This window comes from Somniosus microcephalus, chromosome 11 (assembly GCF_052327205.1).
Source record: "Somniosus microcephalus isolate GS21.2 chromosome 11, FLI_Smic_1.0, whole genome shotgun sequence".
Lineage (NCBI taxonomy): Eukaryota > Metazoa > Chordata > Chondrichthyes > Squaliformes > Somniosidae > Somniosus > Somniosus microcephalus.
Genome location: NC_140997.1, coordinates 217,583,152 through 217,606,812, shown reverse-complemented (window position 1 = coordinate 217,606,812; position 23,661 = coordinate 217,583,152). Strand labels below are relative to the sequence as shown.

The 23,661-nt window shown below is 44.5% G+C and overlaps 1 protein-coding gene across 3 annotated transcripts in view; it reads right to left on the bottom strand.

Annotated features, from left to right (window-relative positions):
• Positions 1–23,661, bottom strand: part of slc26a6.2 (solute carrier family 26 member 6, tandem duplicate 2) — a 208,508-nt gene that overhangs the window by 115,255 nt on the left and 69,592 nt on the right. For 2 of the 3 annotated variants that reach the window (XM_086001956.1, XM_086001954.1), the window contains exon 2: positions 14,705–14,896. In XM_086001956.1, coding sequence (XP_085858082.1) covers positions 14,705–14,871 — 167 coding nt within the window. In that variant the 5' untranslated portion in view covers positions 14,872–14,896. Of the gene's footprint in view, positions 1–14,704; positions 14,897–20,674; positions 20,783–23,661 lie in introns of those variants that run through there. The other variant, XM_086001955.1, reaches the window with a different exon arrangement.

Below are 23,661 nucleotides of genomic sequence, written 5' to 3'. Positions count from 1 at the left end.
CGCGTGTATGTATACACAGCAACAGCAGTGTTGATTCTCACAGGCACACAGGTAGTGTGCTGAGTCACTGTTCGACGGGATCGGGACAATCATGGCCGTGCCTATGGGATTCGTCGGAAATCTCGACATGTATGACCGAGCTCGCGAACCATTCAGTTCTTACATTGAGCGGATGGAGCTGTATTTTAAGGCCAATAATGTTATTGAGACCGAAGGTGCAGATGAGAATGTTCAACCTCAAAATAAAGTAATTCGTGAATGGAAGAAAGCTATTTTTCTAACGGAGATTGGGCCAGATGTCTATGGAACTCTGACAAACCTACTCGCGCCAGGGAAACTGAAGGATGCGTCATTTGAAGACATTGTCGAGAAACTCGAGGACCATTTCGACCCAAAGTCGTTATAAATAGCAGAGAGCTATAAGTTTGGTACCAGAAACCAAAAACAAAGTTAAACCATCAGTGAGTACATTGTAGCTCTTAAAAACCTGTCTTTGCATTGTAACATCAGCACATTTTGGATCGTGCGTTGCGAGATACGATTGTGTGTGGACTGGTGGATGAGCGCACACAGTCCAAGTTACTGAACACTCTGAACCTAACGTTTGACAGAGCACGCAAAATTGCCCTATCTATGGAGTTGGCATCTAAGAATGCCAGGGAACTCCGTCCAACTCAAGTGACTAGTGCAGCTGAGGCCCACAGTCACAAAGCTACCGCCAAACCTAAAGCTGTGAGACCAAGTCAAAAGCATGTCAGTGAGAGCAGTTCAGTGAATTGTTATCGCTGCAATGGAAATCACTCACCACAGCCCTGCCAATACAGAAATGTGAAGTGTTTTCACTGCCAGAAGCAAGGCCATATTTCAACAGCTTGCAGAGCTAGATCTAAAACATTCTAGAGGCAATGCAAAGCAGCGACAACAAAAGGGAGGAGTTCACAATATTGAAGTGAACACACCTGATGTTGAAGAACTAGGCATCTACAGTATCTATGCCAATAGCAGCAACGCTAGCAGTCATGAGAAAGACTTCCATACAAAACCTTTGATCAATGAGGAATATATTGATATGTGTATCGATACGGCGGCGGACTGCTCTATCATGAGCAAGGACACATATGAGAGTAAGTTTAATCAAGTACCACTTACAAAGAGTACCATAGAGTTAAAAACCTACTCCGGAGAAATCCTGGAGGCATGTGGACAAATGGAATGTACAGTTCAACACAATGGCCAGTCAGTAAAGCTGCCTATTATAGTAGTGAGCTACAACAACAGGCCAATCTCATGGGCAAAGACTGGTTGAGAAAGTTAAAACTAGACTGGAAAAACATCTTCCGTGTAGATGCTTCAAAGAAGCGACTCAACACAATGCTGAACAAGTACAAAAGCATGTTCACAGACAGTTATGAGGGCATCGCTGGGTATGACGCGCATATCTGCATAAAGTCCAACGCGAAGCCTGTCTATTATAAGGCAAGGCTGGTCCCCTATGTGTTGAAAAGTCAGGTGGAGGAAGAGCTAATGAAGCGCGGTAGTGCCCAAAGCAGACAAAACTGTACGCTTGTGCGGTGGCTACAAAGTTACTATCAACCAAGCAGTTGACGATGAACAGTACCCGTTATTTACATCGCAAGATTTGTATGCAGCACTCTCTGGGTCAAAGACCTGTCACACGCTTACGCTCAGCTGAATGTTGATAAAGAAAGTCAACAGTATCTCACTGTCAACACACACAAGGGACCGTACTCATACACCAAAGGCTTTCCCGCGAATGCAACTGAGATTGCAGATGAGACTCACAAGGACTCAGTACTGAAAAGAGAGTATGAAAACACCTTGAGTGGATGGACTGATCAGTGTCTGGACACAGAGTTGAAACCATTCCATAACCGTCGTACTGAATTGTCTTGTGAGCAAGGTTTGTATCAAGTGGGAAACAGAGTGGTGGTACCTACTTCTTTGAGAGATAGGGATCGTCAGTATGAAATCAATTTCAAGAAGCTTTGCTTACTGGCCTGGATTGGACAGTGATCTTGATTCACTTATCTGCAAATGCAGCGTTTGCCAAAATTGCAGAAACAAACAAACAAACTCAAAACTCCACTACAACCCTGGTCATGGTCAAGTAAACCTTTTCAGAGAGTACATGTAGACTTCTGTGAGAAAGCACATGATTATTTCCTGGTACATGTAGATGGTCACTCAAAGTTGATTGAAGTTCAAATATTACAACTGGACGTATCATAGATGAGTTGAGGTCTATCTTTGCATGTCATGGCTTTCCTGAAGAGCTTGTTCCTGTCAATGGCCCTCAGTTCCGTTCTGCTCTATTCCAAGAATTCATGAAACGGAACGGTATCAAATACACTCTCGTTCCACCATATCATCCGGCTTCAAACTGAGCAGCCGAAAGGTCAGTCAGAATAGTAAAAGAAGCTCTCAGTTTGCAAGTTTGCAGATGACACAAAGCTGGGTGGGCGTGTGTGCTGTGAGGAGGATGCCGAGAAGCTCCAGTATGATTTGGACAGGTTGGGTGATTGGGCAGAAGCATGGCAGATGCAGTATAATGTGGATAAATGCGAGGTTATCCACTTTGGTGGCAAAAACAGGAAGGCAGATTATTATCTGAACAGCAATAGATTGGGAGAAGGGGAAGTGCAACGAGACCTGGGTGTCCTTGTGCACCAGTCGCTGAAGGTAAGCATGCAGGTGCAGCAGGCGGTTAAGAAGGCAAATGGTATGTTAGCCTTCGTAGCGAGAGGATTCGAGTACAAGAACAAGGATGTCTTGCTGCAGTTGTACAGGGCCTTGGTGAGACCACACTTGAGTATTGTGTGCAGTTTTGGTCGCCTTATCTGAGGAAGGATGTTCTTGCCATGGAGGGAGTGCAGCGAAGATTCACCAGACTGATACCTGGGATGGCAGGAATGACGTATGAGGAAAGATTGGGTCTATACTCGCTGGAGTTTAGAAGAATGAGAGGGGATCTCATTGAAACTTATAAAATTCTAACAGGACTGGACAGACTGGATGCAGGAAGGATGTTCCCGATGGCTGGGGAGTCCAGAACCAGGGGTCACAGTCTAAGGATAAGGGGTAAGCCATTTAAGACAGAGATGAGGAGGAATTTCTTCACCCAGAGAGAGGTGAACCTGTGGAATTCTCTACCACAGAAGGCAGTTGAGGCCAATTCATTAAATATATTCAAGAAGGAGTTAGATATATTTCTTTAGGCTAAAGGGATCAAGGGATATGGGGAGAAGGCAGGGACAGGGCACTGAATTTGGATGATCAGCCATGATCTCATTGAATGGGGGAGCAGGCTCGAGGGGCCGAATGACCTACTCCTGCTCCAGCTTCTATGTTTCTATGTTAAAAAGCAAGTGTTGCATGATTGTTCGGGACTCAGCATGAAGCAACATTTGGCAAGTTTCTTGCTGAAGTACAGAACTACTCCGCACACTACAACTGGACATACCCCAGCAGAACTCTTGATGAAGGGGTGATTGAGAACACGATTGAGTCTTGTTCAACCTAATTTGGCCTCAAGAGTTGAACAGAAACAGTTGAGTCAGAAATGTTATTTTAACAGCAATCAGAAAGAATGCAGTTTCAAACAAAACAAGTGTGTTTGTGTTCTCAGTCCCCCTGGCAAGTCGAGTTCACACAAGTGGGATGTAGAAACTGTTGTAGAGGTTGGTGAACCAAGGGATATTTGGTTTAAATTGGTGACAAAATCCAAAGTGTTCATGTAGATCAAATGATCTCTGCTAGAGATGAACCAAGACATGATCATGAACCACTTGATCATGAACACATATGTGTGTTTGACTCAGTTCAGACTTCAGTAACTGAAGTACCTGGGTTCAAACAAGTCTGAGATAGAAAGAGGATCATCTTTGAGTTCGAAACCAAAACAAAACAGCCCGAAAATTGGTTCAACACCAAAAGCTTCTGTAAGGAGATCAGGAAGGCTCCGCAAACCTGTTATTAAACTGGATTTGTAGTTTATTTAACAGAAAAAAAGCCAGGAGTCTTTGTTATGTGGCACATGTAATGCTGAGAAAGGTGGGACCATAGTTCTGTTGTATTGGAGGGGAATACATACACTTTTTTTAAGGGGAAAGCAGTGTAATGCATTATCACATGGTTTAGTATGAGCATGCTCAGTTCACTCTGGCTTAATAAAGCAAGTACATGGACTAGCAACTCATCATGTCTCTGTCCTTCATTTGTTCTATCCACATATATTACACACGTCACCTAGCAGCTAGCCAAGAGTGGCACTGATGGATACTTGGGGCCCAGATGGTTGCACACCCATCTACTTAACTGCAGGAGAGAAAGAAAGTGAGTTAAAGAAAACTTAGGGAGGTAAGCGTCCGTGTCCAAAAAGGATAGAATAGGTAACTGAGTAGACGAGGCCTGACTGTAGCTCTGTGCAAAGCAACACACATTCTTTGTGGCTCTCGCATTAATAGAAACAATGTATGAAAGACCGTGATGCTTTCATAAGCTTTATGGGATAGATTTTAATCTTCACTGTAATCTGGTGGAGTAGATCACCATTGAAATCAGGCAAGTTCTTTCATGGGCGGCCGATCTACTCCATCAGATTGCCACCTTGGTGGCGAAAGCAAAAATTTACCCCTTAATATGTAGCAATCGGGAAATGGGATTTTGTTTTTCTCCTCACAAGACCAAAGGAACTGAAGTGAATCGTTGAGCTCCCATTACTACCACTGCTGGGATCAGCATAACTTGAATGAAACTCAGGATCAAACCTAGTACTTTCCTGGTCTTAGCCAGCATTCCATACTACACCACACAGTGAATTTATCCATTCTGTCATGGGAAACTCAAAATATAATACCTTAACCTGCACAAATTTACGGCCAGGAAATTCCTCAGAGCTGCATGGGAATTGTAATGTAAGAATAAACAAAAGGAATGTTCGGGTATGTTCACCAGTCCCGTGCTCCCAGTGCTGAGCTGTGCTCGAAGGGCGTGCAGGTCCTGTAGTTCCATCCCTGACCCATGCACCCTTCAAGCATAGTCTCCGCTGAATTTTCTCAAATATGTACCTACCCAACATAAATTGTCTCGACTCAGTTTTGCTCCTTTCTCTGTTAGAATTGTCCTTACAGTATGATGTAAGAAAAAGGAGACTTACCATCAAGTAACTTTAAAGTAAGCTTTAAGTAACTTATAAACACACTATATACACAAGAGAGGTCTTTACCATGCCTCTGGTAGAAGCCTCTTACAATACTGAACAGATCAGTATTTATACCAGTCCAACAGGAAGTGACATATGACAGGAAGTGAGGTATGTACACAGTTCATAGTTCACAGGAAGTGATGACATAACTTCCCGGAAGTTATCATTTTTATCACATTCTTCCCTCCTGCAGGATTAGGAGGCTGTGGTCTACCTTTTGGTCCGCAGCCGCCGAACAAGGAAGAGTCGCACCCGTTTGGATGCCCGTCGTAGAGGGTCGCTGGTCCGCTTACATGCGGTTGGCCATTGGCCAGAGTCTGTGTGGCCTGGATTGCCCTGTGAAGGGTCGGGGAGATCATGGCTTCGAGTACGAGCCCCAATAGGTTCAACGTCGGACTGCCTCTGTCCAGAGGGAGGTGCAGAGCTGATCTGTGGCGGATCAGTACTTTCATGCGCGGTACTGGGGGGGTCGCAACCTTGAGCACGGGGTTCTACCGGCACCAAGCTAGTTGGTGTCCGATCAGGATCCTGGAGAGTGGTACCCGATAGGTCCCAAGAGTTTCCTGGTGAAATGCCATCACCCGATGTCCCACTAGGTCCTGGTGGGCAGGGAGCCAGATCCCGTAATGATACGGTAGATTCTCGGCCGTCGGAATATCGTATGTTTGCATAGGTGGGGTTGGCATCGGTTAGTTCGACCTCGTCTACAAGAGGGTCATTTTTAGACGTCCGAACGTATCTTCGGAGTAATACAGGTCCAGGAGTAGTTAGCCATGACGGGAGTGATGTCCCATGAGATGAGCGACGCTGGAATCCAAAGAACCGCTCATGAGGTGTAGTATTTGTGGCTGTAGAAAGCAGGGACCGTATAGAGTGCAATGCATCCGGAAGCACTGTTTCCCATTGCTGGTCTGGTAGGCCCCGAGATCTTAAAGCGAGACGTACGGAATTCCAGATGATACCGTTATACCTCTCTACCTGCCCATTTCCGATGGGATGGTATGGTGTTGTTTTGCTTGTAGCAATTCCCCGTTCTGAGAGGTAGTCCTTGAGTTCCCTCGACATAAAGGATGGACCCCGATCTGAGTGAATATAAGCCGGCATGCCACAGAGAGAAAATACCTGCTCAAGGCAGCAGATTACTGTGGACGCCAGCATATTGGAGCAGGGGAAGGCAAACGGAAAACGTGAATATTCGTCGATCATGGTGAGCAAATATGTGTTCCGAGTTGAAGAGGGCACTGGGCCCTTAAAATCGATGCTAAGTCGTTGCATCGGTTGGGTTGCATGTATGAGTATACCATCTGAGGGGCGGAAGAACTGAGGTTTTAATTCCGCACAAAGCCGGCATTCTGAGCATATTTTCTTTACATCTCCAGTGGAAAAAGGGAGATTCCGTGATCGTACGAAATGTAGCATGCGCGTAACGCCAGGATGACACAACCCATTGTGGACATCCATGAGAGTGGAGGATGACATAGTGGAGCAGAATGCCCGTGAGGGTGTCCGGGGCCACATTCTCCTTGCCAGGCCGATAGAGAATGGTATAACCAAAAGAGGCCAGTTCCATCCTCCAAAGTTGTATTTTATTATTCTTAATTTTGGTTCGTTTTCGATTATCGAGCATGAAGGCGACTGATCGTTGGTCCGTGATCAATGTAAAGTGCTGGCGAGCTAGAAAATGGTTCCACTTCCGTACTGCCTCTATGATGGCTGTGGCTTCTTTCTCAACCGGAGGATAATGTAGCTCGGCACCTTGTAAGGTCCTGGACATAAATGCTACAGGACGACCTTCCTGATTCAGAGTAGCCGAGATCGCCACCTCCGAGGCATCACATTCAACCACGAAAGGGAGATTCTCATCAATGGAGTGAAGAGCCGCTTTCTCCAACTGTTTTTTGAGAAGGTTAAAGGCTGCAACAGCCGCTGTTCCCAGTGGAAATGATCTAGCATGCAGCAAGGGTTGGATTTTGTCCGAAAAATGAGGAATCCATTTAGCGTAGTATGCAAACAGACCGAGAGCCCGACGTAAAGAAGCCGGATTCTTAGGTGACGGGAGCTCTTGGAGCGGGCGAAGTCTTTCTGGGTCTGGCTTAATGATACCATTGCCTATGCAGTAGCCAAGGATGTTGATGGTCGGTTGCGACTCAACAGATTTGGATTCATTCAGGGTCAAATTACGGCGATGGAGGGCATCCCGAAATTTTTGGAGGTTGGAGTCGTGTTCCTGTTGATCGTGACCTGCAATGGTAATGTTATCAAGATAGGGAAAAGTGTCCCTTAGGTTTTCCTGCTTAACCAGGCCATCCATTGCCCGTTGAAAGACAGCCACTCCATTAGTAACCCCGAATGGGAGGCGACGAAATTGGTACAGCCGTCCATTAGCCTCAAAGGCTGTGTACTGCTTATCTGAGACCTTCAAGGGTAACTGATGATAGGCACTTTTTAAATCGTAAGTTGAGAACACTTTGTATTCGGCCAGTTTATTAACCAGATCATCAATGCGTGGCAATGGGTAGGCGTCCAAGTCGGTATATTGATTGATGGTTTGCGAATAATCGATGCATAGTCGCTGTTTGTGAGGTTTTAGAGGGTTCTTGACAATGACGACTTGAGCCCGCCAGGGCGACGAACATGGTTCAATGATATCCTCTGCTAGAAGTCGAGAGATTTCAGCCGCAATAAAAGATTGGTCTTCCTGATTAAAGCACCGCGATTTCGTTATTATCGGTTTGCATTGAGGCAGAATACTGGCAAATAATAAGGGTTCATCAAGTGAAGCTGCTGATAATGCACAAAATGGTAATTTAGACGGTATATTAGAAATAGTAAGTCCGGGTTTGGATCCACCAAACTCAATGGTGAGTTTCTTATGCTGTTTTTGGAAGTCCAGCCATAAGAGGAGATCACTACATAAGTCCTTGAGCACCGAAAGTCGGGTGGAGGGATACATACGACCATGAAGTGTCATATCAACAACACAAAAGCCGGAGATTCTGGTATTAAGTGATGACTGGGCCATCGCAATTGCCTGGTCCGATGGGAAGACATGTAGTTTCAATTTCGCAACAATCTGTTCCTTAATGAAACTATCAGTACTTCCTGAGTCAATTAAGGCATCTAAGGTATGCCCTTTAATTGAAATTTTTGTGGCTGCATGAGACAGGTTCTGTGGGCAAGCAGCTGTAATTGGTGTCGTTGCACAGAGAGTGGCTAAAACTCTCGGTGTGCTTCTTCGGGAGAGAGCTCGAGAGGAAGCTTGATAGGTCCTAGCTGGAGCATCTTGATAGGCCCTAATTGGGGCAGTTCGGTAGGCCTTAGCTGGATTGGCCCTCGTAGAGGCCCTTGATAGGCAAACTTTAGCAAAGTGTCCTTTTTTCCCGCAATAACTGCAGATTGCATTGCGAGCAGGGCAGGTTTTCCTAGGGTGAAAAGCATCTCCACAAAAGAAGCATTCCTTCCTAGATTGCCAAGAGGCTGCTAAAGTGGGGTCGTCCTCCTCTTCTTCATCAGAATTATCAGAATTAGATTCCCCCATGATAGGGTTCACCTGAGACCGCTTGAATTGTCTGGTTGCAGCTACAGCAGCAGATCGAGATCTGGGCAGCTGATAGAGGTCTGCATTTCTCTTTGCCAAATCCAGTGAACAAGCTAGGTCAAAAGCTTTTTGTAGCTCAAGTGTTTTACTTTCTAGTAGACGCTGGCGTATAAATGGAGAGGCAATCCCGCAGATGAAAGCATCACGAATCATTTCTTGGCGGTACAGCTCAGCTGAGGCTGCCTGAAAGTTACAATCTACGCTGAGCCTGCGAAGTTCTTGCAGGAATTCGTCAATTGATTCCCCTGGCCCTTGTCGGGCTGTGGCCAGTAGATGTCTAGCATAGACCTCATTTGGGGTCTTCGCATACAGTTTCTTAAGTGCCCGAATCACCTCTTCGTAATTATCCCATTCATCAACATATTCGAACACTCTTGGGGTCACATAATTGACAAGTATCTTCAATTTAGCAGGAGCATCCGCTTTACATTCATCCAGAAATTTCTCAAAAGTACGATACCAATGCTTCCATACCCTGCCAGCTGCTGGTGTATTCGGGTCCAAGTCCAGACGAATAGGTCTAAGGATTTTCTCCATGATGGGTGGTTCCCTGGATCCTTAACTTCCGAGTTTGTCTGAAGGTCTAGTATTTGTCAGTGTAAATATTAAGTTACTTAAATTGATGTAAGAAAAAGGAGACTTACCATCAAGTAACTTTAAAGTAAGCTTTAAGTAACTTATAAACACACTATATACACAAGAGAGGTCTTTACCATGCCTCTGGTAGAAGCCTCTTACAATACTGAACAGACCAGTATTTATACCAGTCCAACAGGAAGTGACATATGACAGGAAGTGAGGTATGTACACAGTTCATAGTTCATAGTTCACAGGAAGTGATGACATAACTTCCCGGAAGTTATCATTTTTATCACACAGTACATCAGTTTTAATGGATCCAACATACTTGGATAACACAAGGGAGGCACTACATCCACTTCACAGCAATAGTTGCTGTGTCTGTTGTGGCTAGAGTCTGTTTACAGACAGATCTCTCTTCTCTTCTTAGGGGTTGAATTTGGGTTATGGGATATTAGTAGGAAACACGTTATTTCCCCTCCCTACCTCTGTAACCAACTCCAGCCCTACAGCCCTCCGAGATCTCGTGCTCCTCCAATTCTGGCCTCTTGAGCATCCCCGATTTTCATCACTCAACTATTGGCGGCCATGCCTTCAGCTGCCAAGGCCCTAAGCTCTGGAATTCCCTCCCTAAACCTCTCCGCCTCTCTACCTCTCTCTCAACAACAACAAATTGTATTTATAAATCGCCTTTAATGTAGTAAAACGTCCCAAGGCGCTTCACGGGAGCGTTATCAAACAAAATTTGACACCGAGCCAAGAGGAGATATTAGAGCAGATGGGGGTAGGTTTTAAGGAGTATCTAAAAGGAGGAAAGAGAGGTAGCAAGGCAGAGAGGCGGAGAAGTTTAGGGAGGGAATTACACAGCTTAAGGCTTTGGCAGCTGAAGGCACGGCCACCAACAGCGGAGAGATTAAAATCGGGGAGCCAATTTAGGTCTGCGAGCACAGGTGTAAGATTCTCAAAATTCACAGATCCCCCAAAGCTAGAAGAAAACCCTAAGGATAATGACTTTGGACTCTTTCTAACAAGCTTCAGGATGATAAAATACGCATTGGGCCTAACAGAGGGAGATTCAAGGTCGGAAACCAAGAGTTGGCATTTTAAAAGGCATGTTGGGCCTGTAAAGGGAAAAAGGCTGCAACAGGGAATGGGATCAACCTCTGTAAAGACAGTTTGGGTATTGCAGTAAATCAAATTGTCTGGGGAACTGTGTAACCTCACTCAGCCCCTATCAGACATTAACATCCTAACAATCGACCCATGGAGGAGCAGTCCCCACCCAAAACACAGGACCCATCCAAAACATGCATAACGCAAATCACCTCGCCAACCTACATAGAAATCTCAGGCTCAGACAGGAGACTGGAAACCTGAGTGTCGCTATGACAATTAACTAGGAGCTCAACAGCTCATTGAATAATCAGTACAGCATCCCGGAACCATTTTACACATTTCTAATCAAGTTACCATTAACGAGCCCGCCCAAATCAAACAATAGACCGGGACTGATTTGGCGCGCAGGTTAGAAGGCCCCTCAAAGTATAATTGAAGGCCTGTTTTCTCAAGAAGACAGTTCTCTCTAGAAGCAACACACAAGAAGAAACCGAAGCATCGAGACGGGGCAGCATTCTACCGTACACCCAAGTTCCACAGCTTCAGTGACCCAGGACATCATCGGACACATCGCGGCAACAAGAGCCTTACGAAACTACCAACAAAATATTACCACCAACCAACCTGGTAATATCGAGCCACCGCGACCAAAGAAAAACAACTCAGGAGAAAACCGAAGATTCGAAAGTTTTCCACTCTACAATCTATTCCTGACTTACCCCCAGGTAAGATTTTTACTTAAAAGGAACTCTAAACCCTATCTCTACAGAAGAAAAGTGGGTACTCACCCCTTAAATCCAAAACACACCCTACCGCATCAGTGGACTCGCGAAGACTGACCAGCAGTCGAAGTCCTCTACCGCATCCAGGGTAAGGCAGACACCGACCAACATGTCCAGCAAACCCCGAAACCGCGAATCAGCTCAACTGTCAAGGATTTGTTTGGTGAGCATTATCCCTGGTCCTCTAGAGTTCAACTTAGCTAGGAAGTGGGATTGGGAGGGGTGAGGTATTTTCTACTGTATTTTCCCTCATATGTATTAAACTGTTCCCCATTTTTATTAGAGTATAAGATTGTTATGTTGTATTTTCTTTCTTGAATAAAGATCAAAGTTTTTTGCATCAAAACCAGTTGTCTGCTGCACTTTTGTCACTCCCCCCAAATAAGCCCAAGGTCTAGAATCAAGGGAGTGGGAGCGATTCGAACCACTCATAAGTCAGTGGTGAGGCTGACCCACACACCACCCCCTACACAAGAGGGATGGGTGAACGGGACTTGGTGCGAGTTAGAACATGGGCAGCAGAGTTTAGGGTGACCTCAAGTTTAGGGAGGGTAGAACGTGGGAGACCAGCCAGGAGTGTGTTGGAACAGTCAAGTCTAGAGATCCTCCTTTAAGACGCTCCTTGAAACCTAACTGTTTGATTAAGTTTGACCCTTCTTAATATCTCCTTACGTGGCTCAGTGTCAAATTTCATTTGATAATGCTTTTGTTTTATTACATTAAAGGCGCTATATAAATGTAAGTTATTATTGTTAAAATAAATGGGTTTGCTAAAATTGTGGACAGAGGAATTTCACACAAATGAGTTAATGTGTTCATCATTAATATCACACAGTGTCATTTCAAGGCATTGGTGTATTCACTGATTTGTCCACATAGTATATAATAAAAAGAAAAAAGACTTGCATTTATATAGCTCCTTTCATGACCATCGGACGTTCCAAAGCGCTTTACAGCCAAAATGAAGTACTTTTGAAGTGTAGTCACTGTTGTAATGTGGGAAACGTGGCAGCCAATTTGCGCACAGCAAGCTTCCACAAACAGCAATGTGATAATGACCAGATAATCTGTTTTTGTTAGTTGAGGGATAAATATGGGCCAGGACACCGGGGATAACTCCCCTGCTCTTCTTTGAAATAGTGCCATGGGATCTTTTACATCCACCTGAGAGAGCAGACGGGGCCTTGGTTTAATGTCTCATCTGAAAGACGGCACCTCTGACAGTGCAGCACTCCCTCAGCACTGCACTGGAGTGTCAGCCTAGATTTATGTGCTCAAGTCTCAAGAGTGGGACTTGAACCCACAACCTGCTGACTCAGAGGCAAGAGTGCTGCCCACTGAGCCACGGCTAACACACTATGAAACTGAATGCTCACATTACAACAGCGACTAAACCTCAAAAAAGTATTTCATTGGCTGTAAAGCGCTTTGGGACATCTTGATGTTGTGAAAGGTGATATATAAATGCAAGTCTTTCTTTATCTATGATTCTTCTCAGGATGAGGCCTAAATCTCACCCGAGTCATTGATGAAGATACAAAATGGAAGCTAGCTGGCTCCCCAAAAGAACAAAGAAAAAATAACTTGAAGAAAAAAAGACTTGAACCCACAACCTTCTGACTCACAGGCGAGTGTGCTACCAGCTGACCCCCAGCTGACACATTATGAAAGGAGGTTAGCCATTAAACTGGTACACATAATGACTTATACTTAATCCCACACTAAAGTTTTTCTTTTTAAAAAGTTCTTGGATGATTTTTTTGTGTTCTCATCAAAGGGAATGACGTCAGTCCTGGCTGCTACTTTGTTTTAAGCATTCTCTGTCAGGATCATACACTCTCTGATTAGGTATAAGCTGGATTAGATGCAACATTAAATTTCCCTCAACAATCAATTTCAGGAAACCAAATCTATTGTACCAGCGTGACATTTCCATGTTGCACACTAGCCACTCCTGCAATCAACAGGGCTAATTAATTTATGATTGATTATGGGCCGATTAATCTTTGGACCTGCACTGGGCACCCATTTTAGTTGGAACCCTTGTAAATGTCAGCGAGAGGAGGCCCTTTATCCCTGCAGCCTGGACTAGATTTGAACCCAGGTCCGGAAGGTGAAAGAATACTACGGAGCCGAGTACACCGCCTAGTCTTCAGTAAAATTAACCTTTTAGTGCCCCATTCCATCAAACATTTCCTATTGAAAAGTCAACAGGGTTGTATTCAAAAACTGGTCACAAATCACTAAAGAATCACTGGTTCACAAAGGAGCTTTAATACTTGAACTATTTTTGAGTCTTGAACCAGGAGTGCAACATGTTGCTTATTGTTTTTAAATTCTCCCAAGTTACTTTTAAATCGTAACTCTGATAATTACCTAGCAATGAGTTTTTAAAAAAAAAACAGTAGCCTGTTTTAATTTGTATCCTTGCAACGTTTAAAACAGATAACTTTGCCTTGTGCGGGTACAGATTCAGATACAGACTAGTTCCTCAGCTGTAAGCATTCAAACAGAAGTGAGTTTCTCTGTAATAAAAGCAGAAATGATAAGAGATGCATAGCAGGTTAATCAGCCAGTCAACATCTGCACTACATTTCCAGTATCTACTGCTCTTACTTCAGCTTTCCAGCATTTGTGTTTGATCTTCACAAAGAACGAGTTTCATTTATAAAATGCGTTCCCCTCCTCAGGAAGTCCCGAAGCACCTTGCAGCCAATGAATGACTGCTTTTGAAGTGTGGTCACTGTTGTTTTGTAGATGTACGCAACCGCCAATTCACGCACATCAAGATCCCGCAAACAGCAATTAGATAAATAACCAGTTAATCTGTTTTGGTGGTGTTGATTGAGGGTGAATGTTGGGTAGTACGCTGGGAGCACTCCCTGTTCTAATAATAGTGCCATGGGGTCTTTTACATCCACCTGAACAGGCAAATGGGTCCTTGGATTAACGTCACAGCTGAAGGGACACCTCTGACAGTGCAGCACCCTCTCAGTACTGCACGGATTGCGTCAACCTTGGGTTACCCCGTCATAACGCTTTCCCAATTTTCCACCAAAAGTGACAACTCCTACCGAGATACGGTTCCAGGGTACAGCCTCACCCCTCACCACCGCATCTCCAAAGCAGCCATTGCTCAACTCTGAGGCAAATGAATTGTTGACAGGTGAAATCCCTCTTTTTCTCTGAAAATCAGGACCTGCTAAAGAAATCACCAGAACAGGCAGTCTACGAGTGTCTAAGAGTGCTAGTTCATTAGTGGGTTGCCAGTTCTGGGGGGGGGGGGGATGGGATTCTCCCATTTTTCATTGAAAGAGGACTTTTACCTACTTTTCAGTTCAGTTTTCTCTGCAACTTGGAATTGTGGCACCATGCTCCTAACTAGTAAGCAATCAAGTTACTTACCTCAGATTTTCTTTCAGTTTATCTTTTATCGACACTTCAGTTTTTTCGGATCTTTGCGCCAGTTCTTCCAGATGCTCCTCGTCCATGATCTGCCGTTCCACGCGATAGTTGGCTTTCCGCATCCGCAGAGTGGAAGGAGCTCCATCGTCTTCTGAGTTGGCGAACATTGGGGATTCCTGATGTGGTGCTAACCTGGAAAGGATGCAACAGTGGAGTGAAAATTTGTAAAATAAAAACCGACGGACAAAGCCAGACACAGCAACCAACGAGGAAAATACCTTCAATGGGAATGGCAAGTGCTAAACGAATGTCTACCTCCTCCAAACAAACACTCCTTCAATTGTTTGGTTCCTGGCACAAATTTATTCTTATTATTACATCTGCCACAGTGGGGGAGGTCGGAGGAGGAGGGGGATAATGCTTCGAAGTGATGTTGCTATGGCACTGAGAGCAACCGTTTCTTGTTTGGAGAGATTCTTCTTTGGCGATGTCACCATGCATGATGTCACAGGGGGAATAACTCTGATTGCACGCACGAGTGTCATTGTAAACGGAATGGGAAACTTTTCTATGTTATAAACTTCCAGAGGAAACTCTGCAAAGCGGTATGTCCGTGGGACGGGTGCAACTGGCTCTGGTCACCAAGTGTAGTAACACTGTGAGTGCATTTGTGATGATTGACTTTGTATCGTATTGCTGTCGAGATCGCCAAAAAAACATTGCCAAGTAAGAGTGGAAATACTAAATCAGGAAATCACCCCCAAACACGCCAACAACGTTGCTGCATGTAGTGACCTGGTAATTAGAATTTGGCACGAGTGAGGTGAAATTGGACTTTGATGAATCAGGTGGGGGTGAAAAACTGGCTGCCGATTCTCTATCGCCAGTTATACACTACTCCCAAAACCCAATTTCACCCTCTGAAAGTTTAAAAAAATTAGATTTCATCGTAGAAGACACTTAAAAAAAATTAAATTAGTAATTGGATAGGAATCAGCTACCCATACTTTAATGAATGAAAAATAAATGAACAAAACTTGTATGTTTTTTAAACTTATTTTGCTCTCAGGAGGTGGGTAATGCTGGCAAAGCTGCACTTATTAACCAACCACTAGATTCTCTAATGTTTTCACAACTGAGTGGCTTGCCAGACCACATCAGAGGGTTTGGATGAACCGCAATTTCCTCCAGTTAAACTCCAGAGAAGACTGGTGCCACAGTCTTCATCGCCTCCCCCCCAACCCGGACCCCCGCCGGCATAAACTCGGTATCCTTGCCTCTAATTCCATCCCACTCGTCAGCTACTATCTCAAGTTGAATCAAATTGTTCACAATCTCGGCGAGCTATTCGACCACAAACTGAGATTCTGACTCAATATCCTCGCCATCACAAAGACCAGCTACACCCACCATTACTGCCTTTGCCTCAGCCAAACCTGCTGCTGAAATTCTCATCCATTTTTACCTCCAGACTCAACTGTTCCAATGCTCTCCTGCCTGGCCGGCCTCTCATCCTTCACGCTCTGGGAACTTCAGCTCATCCAAAACTCTGCTGGCCTTAGCCTGTCTTGCATCAGGTCCTGTTCCCTCCTCACTCCTGTCCTTGCTGACCTACACTGGCTCCCAGTCATTTAACGCCTCCAATTTAAAATTCTGATCCTTGTGTAGAGATTTCTTCCTGCCCTATCTCGATAACCTCCTCCAGTTCTACAGCCCCCCACAGAACTCTCTATTCCTCCAACCCTGGCCTCTTGTGCGCTGTTTTAAAAATAAAATAAGTTACACCTGGAGCCATGGAGCCAGTAAATCCCTCAGCAAACACCTTAGCTGGGGTAGGGGTAGGACCAGGAGTGGGAGGCAACTGGCAACTATATTTTTCTCCTTGTTATTGATGCAACTATCTTGTGGCATAAATGGAACTTTCGCCAGTCGCCCAGGAGTAACTGCGAACTCTCGTGCGAACTAACGGTCGCATAGTGGTTATGCTACTGGACTAGTAATCCAGCAGGTCCTGGACTAATGATCCAGTAGACGTGAGTTCAAATCCCACCATGGCAGCTGGAGAATTTAAATTCAGTTAATTAAATAAATCGGGAATCAAAAGCTAGTATCAGTAATGGTGACCATGAAACTCTAATACAATAGCAAAATACTGCGGATGCTGGAAATCCGAAGTAACAACAGAAAACGCTGGAAACTCTCAGCAGGCCAGGCAGCATCCGTGGAGAGAGAAACAGGGTTAACGTTTCAGGCCTTCTTGAACCGCTGCAGTCTGTGTGGTGAAGGTACCTCCACAGTGCTGTTAGTGAGGGAGTTACAGGATTTTGATCCAGCGATGATGAAGGATCGGCAATATACTTCAAGTCAGGATGGTGTGTGACCTGGAGGGGAACTTGGAGGTGGTGGTGTTCCCATGCGCCTGCTGCCCTTGTCCTTCAAGGTGGAAGAGGTCGCGGGTTTGGGAGGTACTGCCGAAGAAGCCTTGGCGAGTTGCTGCAGTGCATCTTGTAGATGGTACACACTGCAGCCAAAAATATTTTACAGGCACATCAATAAAAAAAGGAAGGTTGGGATGGGAATAGGGCCATTAAGGGAACATAGCCTGGCGACCAAAAAAGGCAGACACAGGCAGACCCGGCTACCAAGAGAGGACAGGATATGCTCTCACTGCAGTCAGGGAGTGGTGGAGACAGAGATGCACTTCCTCACAGCTTGTAGAAAATATCAGGGCATAAGGGAGAATTTCTACCCAAAATTCACAAAAATATGCCCGGAATTCAGAAATTTGAATGACGACCAAAAACTCCCATACCTACTAGGGGAAGAGAGAAATTGTGTAACCTTAGCGGCACACTATGTTACAGCTTGCCATAAACAGAGGGACAACCACTAAATATAAGAAAAGAGTAAATACAAATTATATGAATGTATATTTATACACTCAGGGATATATCTGTTTATACACTGTATGGATAGATCTGTGTTTTTGTGTTCTCTGTGTTTATGTGTTCAACCATGAATGTTTTTCGATGCTTTGGCAACATAAGATGTACCTTGTCATGCCAATAAAGTGATTTGAATTGAATTGAATTGAATTGATAGACAGGATAATACCAAAGGTAATGATAGACAGATGGCAGAAATATTAAATAATTATTTTGCTTCAGTATTTACCAGGGAGATAGAACAGGTGGATATGACATTGGATGATGAGATTAGTAATGAGATAAGTGCATTTAAAATACAACAAGGGGATATATTAAATAAATGAATCAACCTCAAAGAGGATTGTATCCACACATTTTAAAAGAATCTAGGGAAGAGATAGCAGAGGCATTAATACGCATATTTAATAATTCGTTAGAAAAAGATGTAGTGCCAGAAGACTGGCGGACAGCTAATGTAATACCTAAATTTAAGAAGGGGGTAGAACATGTCCAGTGAATTATAGACCAGTCAGCTTAACATTGGTGGTAGGAAAACTAATGGAATCCCTTCTAAAGGAGAAAATAGAAGAACATCTAGAAACCAAAAACATAGTAATAAATAGTCAGCATGGATTTCAAAAGGGAAAATCTTGCTTGACCAACCTCATTGAATATTTTGAAGCGGTAACAGAGGGAGGAGACAATGGTAATGCAGTAGATATAATTTATCTAGATTTCCAAAGGCCTTCGATAAGGCACCTCATAATAGGCTGATGAACAAGGTCAGAGAATGTGGAGTCAGGGGACAAGTAGCAGAATGGATAGCTAGCTGGCTTCAAGACAGAAAGCAGAGAGTGGGAGTAAAGGCTAGCTATTCACAGTGGCAGAAGGTGGGTAGTAGTGTTCCACAAGGATCAGTGCTGGGACCACTGTTGTTCACAATTTATATTAACGATTTAGACTTTGGAATCAAAAACACAATTTCTAAATTTGCAGATGACACCAAATTGGGGGGATAGTCAATACTGAGGAGGACTGCAACAGATTACAGGAGAACATTAATAAATTGCAGAATGAGCATATCATTCACAAATGAAGTTCAACACAGATAAATGTGAGGTATTGCATTTTGGTAGGAAGAGTAGGGAGGTCACTTATTACTTGGAGGGTGCGAGTCTGGGTGGGGTAGAGGAACAAAGGGATCACAGAATCACACAGAAACCCCACAGCGCAGATAGAGGCCATTTCAGCCCATCGAGCCTGCACCGACACATATCCCACCCGATCCCCGTAACCCCTGCACCAACACATATCCCACCCTATCCCCGTAACCCCACGTATTTAATCCCCCTAACACTAAGGGTCAATTTATCATAGCCAATCAACCTAACCTGCACATCTTTGGACTGTGGGAGGAAACCGGAGCACCCGGAGAAAACCCACGCAAACACGGGGAGAATGTGCAAACTCCACACAGACAGTCGCCCGAGGCCAGATTCGAACCCGGGTCCCTGGCGCTGTGAGGCAACAGTGCTAACCGCTATGCCACCGTGCTGCCCTCGGAGTACAAATACACAAATCACTAAAAGTTGCGACACAGGTTAACAATGCCATAAAAAAAGCAAACCAAGCACTAGGGTTTATTTCTGCAGGTATAGAATTGAAAAGTAGGGAAGTTATGCTAAACCTGTATCGAACCTTGGTTAGACCACACTTGGAGTACTGCGTACAGTTCTGGTCACCATATTATAAAAAAGATATAGAGACATTGGAGAGGGGGCAGAGAAGATTTACAAGGATGATACCAGAAATGCGAGGGTGTGCATATCAGGAAAGGATGATCAGGCTGGGTCTCTTTTCTCTTGAAAAAAGAAGGCTGAGGAGTGACCTAACAGAAAATTATGAAAGGTTTTGATAGAGTGGATAGAGAGAGAGTGTTTCCACTTGTGGGGAAGATCAAAACTAGAGGCCATCAATATAAGATAGTCACCAAGAAATCCAATAGGGAATTCAGAAGAAATTTCTTTACCCAGAGAGTGATGAGAATGTGGAACTCGCTATCACAGGGAGTGGTTGAAGTGAAAAGTATGGATGCATTTAAGGGGAGGCTAGTTAAGCATATGAGGGAAAAGGGAATAGAGGGTTATGCTGATAGAGTTAGAATGAGGAACGACAGAAGGAGGCTCGAGTGGAGCATAAACGCCGGCATGGACTGGTTGGGCCAAATGGCCTGTTTCTGTGCCGTATATCCTTGGTAATCTTATGTAATACAACTTTGGCAGCTGTCAGGACATGAAACAATTCAATACTGAATCCACTCATGACATGCTCAGCTGACGTGGTTCCCCGAGCAGCGGGTAACCCGTGGGGGAAGCATGTAAAATTGAAATGTAGGCTTAAAATAACAGTGAATTGGATGTTAACAACCCATTTAATGATGTGACTTACCTCCCCTGCCGCTTGGTATCGGGTCTGTTCAGCGCCGACAGACCTGACACCTGGGAGACTCGCGTGGAGGTGGGTTGACAGCGCGTTCTCTACCTGCAGTCAATCTTTGCTATTTTGACAGCTGACCCGCCTCAGAACCCACCCTCTGAGCGCTGGCAAAATTCAGCCCCCAACTCTCTACAGATGCTGCCTGACCTGCTGAGTATTTCCAACATATTCTCTTTTTATTTCAGATTTCCAGCCAACTGCAGTATTTTGCTTTTGTATTCGTTTAAGCTAGTTCTGTCTTTAGTGTTACTCAATATAACGTTAAAACACATTGAAATCCTGTCTGAAATAACAATGAAGGAATCTCGCGCTGCGACACATGCAGATGCATTAAGCTATCTTCTGCCACTTTTTCTCCTGCTCCTTAATTTACAATACCCCAAACCTTTGAAAAGCACAAATGTGATAATGTCGCAGCCAATTACTTCACAATAGCTCAAGTCCTGCCTGTGACTGCTCAAGAGCTCGCCAGTTAGTCCAAGTTGAAGCTGAAGGCAGTGAATCCTGCTAAGGTTACGTTTAAAAAAAATTAAATGATGAACTCTACCTTGGGTTGAGGGGTCTTCAATTAAGACTGTTAGAACCAGTCTCCGTCCTTTTGCTGCCTTGAAAGTAATTAGCACCAGTTTCTCTTTCACCGTCTCTTATGCTCTCTCACTGGATTGCACTTTAAGTTCATTTGCTCTGGAGTCAAAGATAAGTCCTAACCTTTGAGCTGTTAATTTATAGGAAAGTGTAATTGCTGATTCAAATGGCTAATGTGAGCCTGGGAGAAATGGTGACAAAAACCACTTTCAGGACTAAACAAGGAATTCTACATTCAACATGTAGTCAATACAAATAACCCGTGGTTTAGAGTTATCAATATTGCAGTAGATTGCAATATATTAAAATGCACAATAATTGCAGCAGTTTCTTCATGCATGTTCCTATTTTTAAAATATATTTATTCCTGTTCTTTAGGTTTAGGAACATAGGAACAGGAGTAGACCATTCAGCTCCTCGAGTGTGTTCCGGCATTTCAATTAGATCATGGCTGACCCGCCTTGGTTCCATATTCCTCCTTGCCTAACAAAACTCTATCAATCTCGGTTTTAAATTTTCAATTGACCCCCCCAGCCTCAACAGCTTTTTGGGGCGAGAGTTCCAGATTTCCACTACCCTTTGTGTGAAGAAGTGCTTCCTGACATCACCCCTGAATGGCCTGGCTTTAATTTTAAGGTTATGCCCCCTTGTACTGGACTTCCCCCACCAGGGGCAGTAGTTTCTATCTACCCTATCAAATCCTTTAATCATTTTAAACACCTCAATTATATTACCCCTTAATCTTCTATACTCAAGGAAATACAAGGTTTCCCTGAGCTACTTGAAACATCCATAGTGAGAGGATGGGCCCTGGGCCTTTCCAATGCTTCTCTGGCCTTCCAGAGTATCACATCCTGCTTTGCTCAGTGACTTCCTCTGAAGGCACTGTGAGAACAAGAACTTGCCACGATGGGGAACTGCTGGACCTTGGAGTCTCAATATGATGTGCCTTGCTTCATACAAGGAATGATTTATAATGCTCACATTAACCTCTCTCCTGGATCACAGGGTAAAAATGTAGAAGAGTTCTGACATCACTACTTTAAGTGCGATAATATAATCTGATAAAGACTTGCATTTCTATAGCGCCGTTCACGACCACCGGACATCTCAAAGCGCTTTACAGCCAATGAAGTACTTTTGAAGTGGAGTCACCGTTGTAATGTAGGAAACGCGGCAGCGAATTTGCGCACAGCAAACTCCCACAAACAGCAATGTGATAATGACCAGGTCATCTGTTTTTGTTATGTTGGTTGAGGGATAAATATTGGCCCAGGACACCGGGGATAACTCCCCTGCTCTTCTTCGAAATAGTGCCACGAGATCTTTTATGTCCACCCAAGAGAGCAGACGGGGCCTCGGTTTAACGTCTCATCCGAAAGATGGCACCTCCGACAGTGCAGCACTCCCTCAGCACTGCACTGGAGTGTCAGCCTAGCTTTATGTGCTGAAGTCCCTGGAGTGGGACTTGAACCCACAACCTTCTGGCTACCATCTGAGCCACAGCTGACAGATGATAGCATAAAGGTGAGCGTAAATGTTACAAACTGATTATAAACAATCCTCAGATCAAAAGTAAAGCAGTGGAGCTGATGTTCCAAGATACTGCAGTTGCAGTAATTCAGTTATTACAAAATGATCTTTTCTCAAACATGCAGGTAAAAGCTGAAGAGATTTATATTTTTCCAAACTCTTCCTTATAGTAGGATGACACCTCATCCCATCTGATTCCTAGCGATATTCCAATCTAATCTATATTTTTATTTGTTCCCGAGATGTGGCTTAGGCCACATTTATTGCCCATCCCTAGTTGTACTGACAACTATGTGGCATGCTGGGTATGACGAGTCATTGATGTAATGTGGCACTACAACAACAACTTGTATTTATATAGCGCCTTTAATGTAGTAAAACATCCCAAGGCGCTTCACAGGAGTATTATAAGACAAAAAAAATTGACACCGAGCCACATAAGGAGAAATTAGGGCAGATGACCAAGAGTTTGGCCAAAGAGGTAGGTTTTAAGGAGCATCTTAAAGGAAAGAGAGGTAGAGAGGAGGAGAGGTTTAAGGAGGGAATTTCAGAGTTTAGGGCCTAGTCAGCTGAAGGCACGGCCACCAGTGGTTGAGCGATTAAAATCAGGGATGCTCAAGAGGGCAGAATTGGAGGAGCGCGGATATCTCGCAGGGTTGTGGGGCTGGAAGAGATTACAGAGATAGGGAGGGGCAAGGCCATGGAGGGATTTGAAAACAAGCATCAGAATTTTAAAATCGAGGCGTTGCTTAATCGGGAGCCAACGTAGGTCAGCGAGCACAGGGGTGATGGGTGAACAGGACTTGGTGAGAGTTAGGACACGGGCAACCGAGTTTTGGATGACCTCAAGTTTACGTAGGGTCGAACGTGGGAGGCCAGCCAGGAGTGCATTGGAATAGTCAAGTCTAGAGGTAACAAAGGCATGGATGAGGGTTTCTGCTGCAGATGAGCTGAGGCAGGGTGGAGATGCGTGATGTTACGGAAGTGAAAATAAGCGGTCTTAGTTATAGCATGGATATGTGGTCGGAAGCTCATTTCAGGGTCAAATATGACACCAAGGTTGCGAACTGTCTGGTTCACCCTCAGACAGATGCTAGAGAGCGGGATGGAGTTAGTGACTAGGGAACGGACAGTACCTGAGGAGAGAGAACCTGAGGAGAACCGTTAACAATATCAGCTAACATGGGAGCCAGAAAAGGAAGTTGGGTGGTCAACAGTTTTGTGAGAATAGGGTTGTGAGAGCAGGAAGTGGGTTTTAAGGACAAGATGATCATGGAGAGGTCATGAGGGGAGATCAGAGAGAAACTGGAGAAAGATGTGAGTTCAGGGCTAGGGCAGGGGGAAACCTTAGAGGAAGTGTGGTCCGGTGGGCTAGGAAGGGAACTGTCAAAGGCAGCTGATCGGATGGTGTTAATC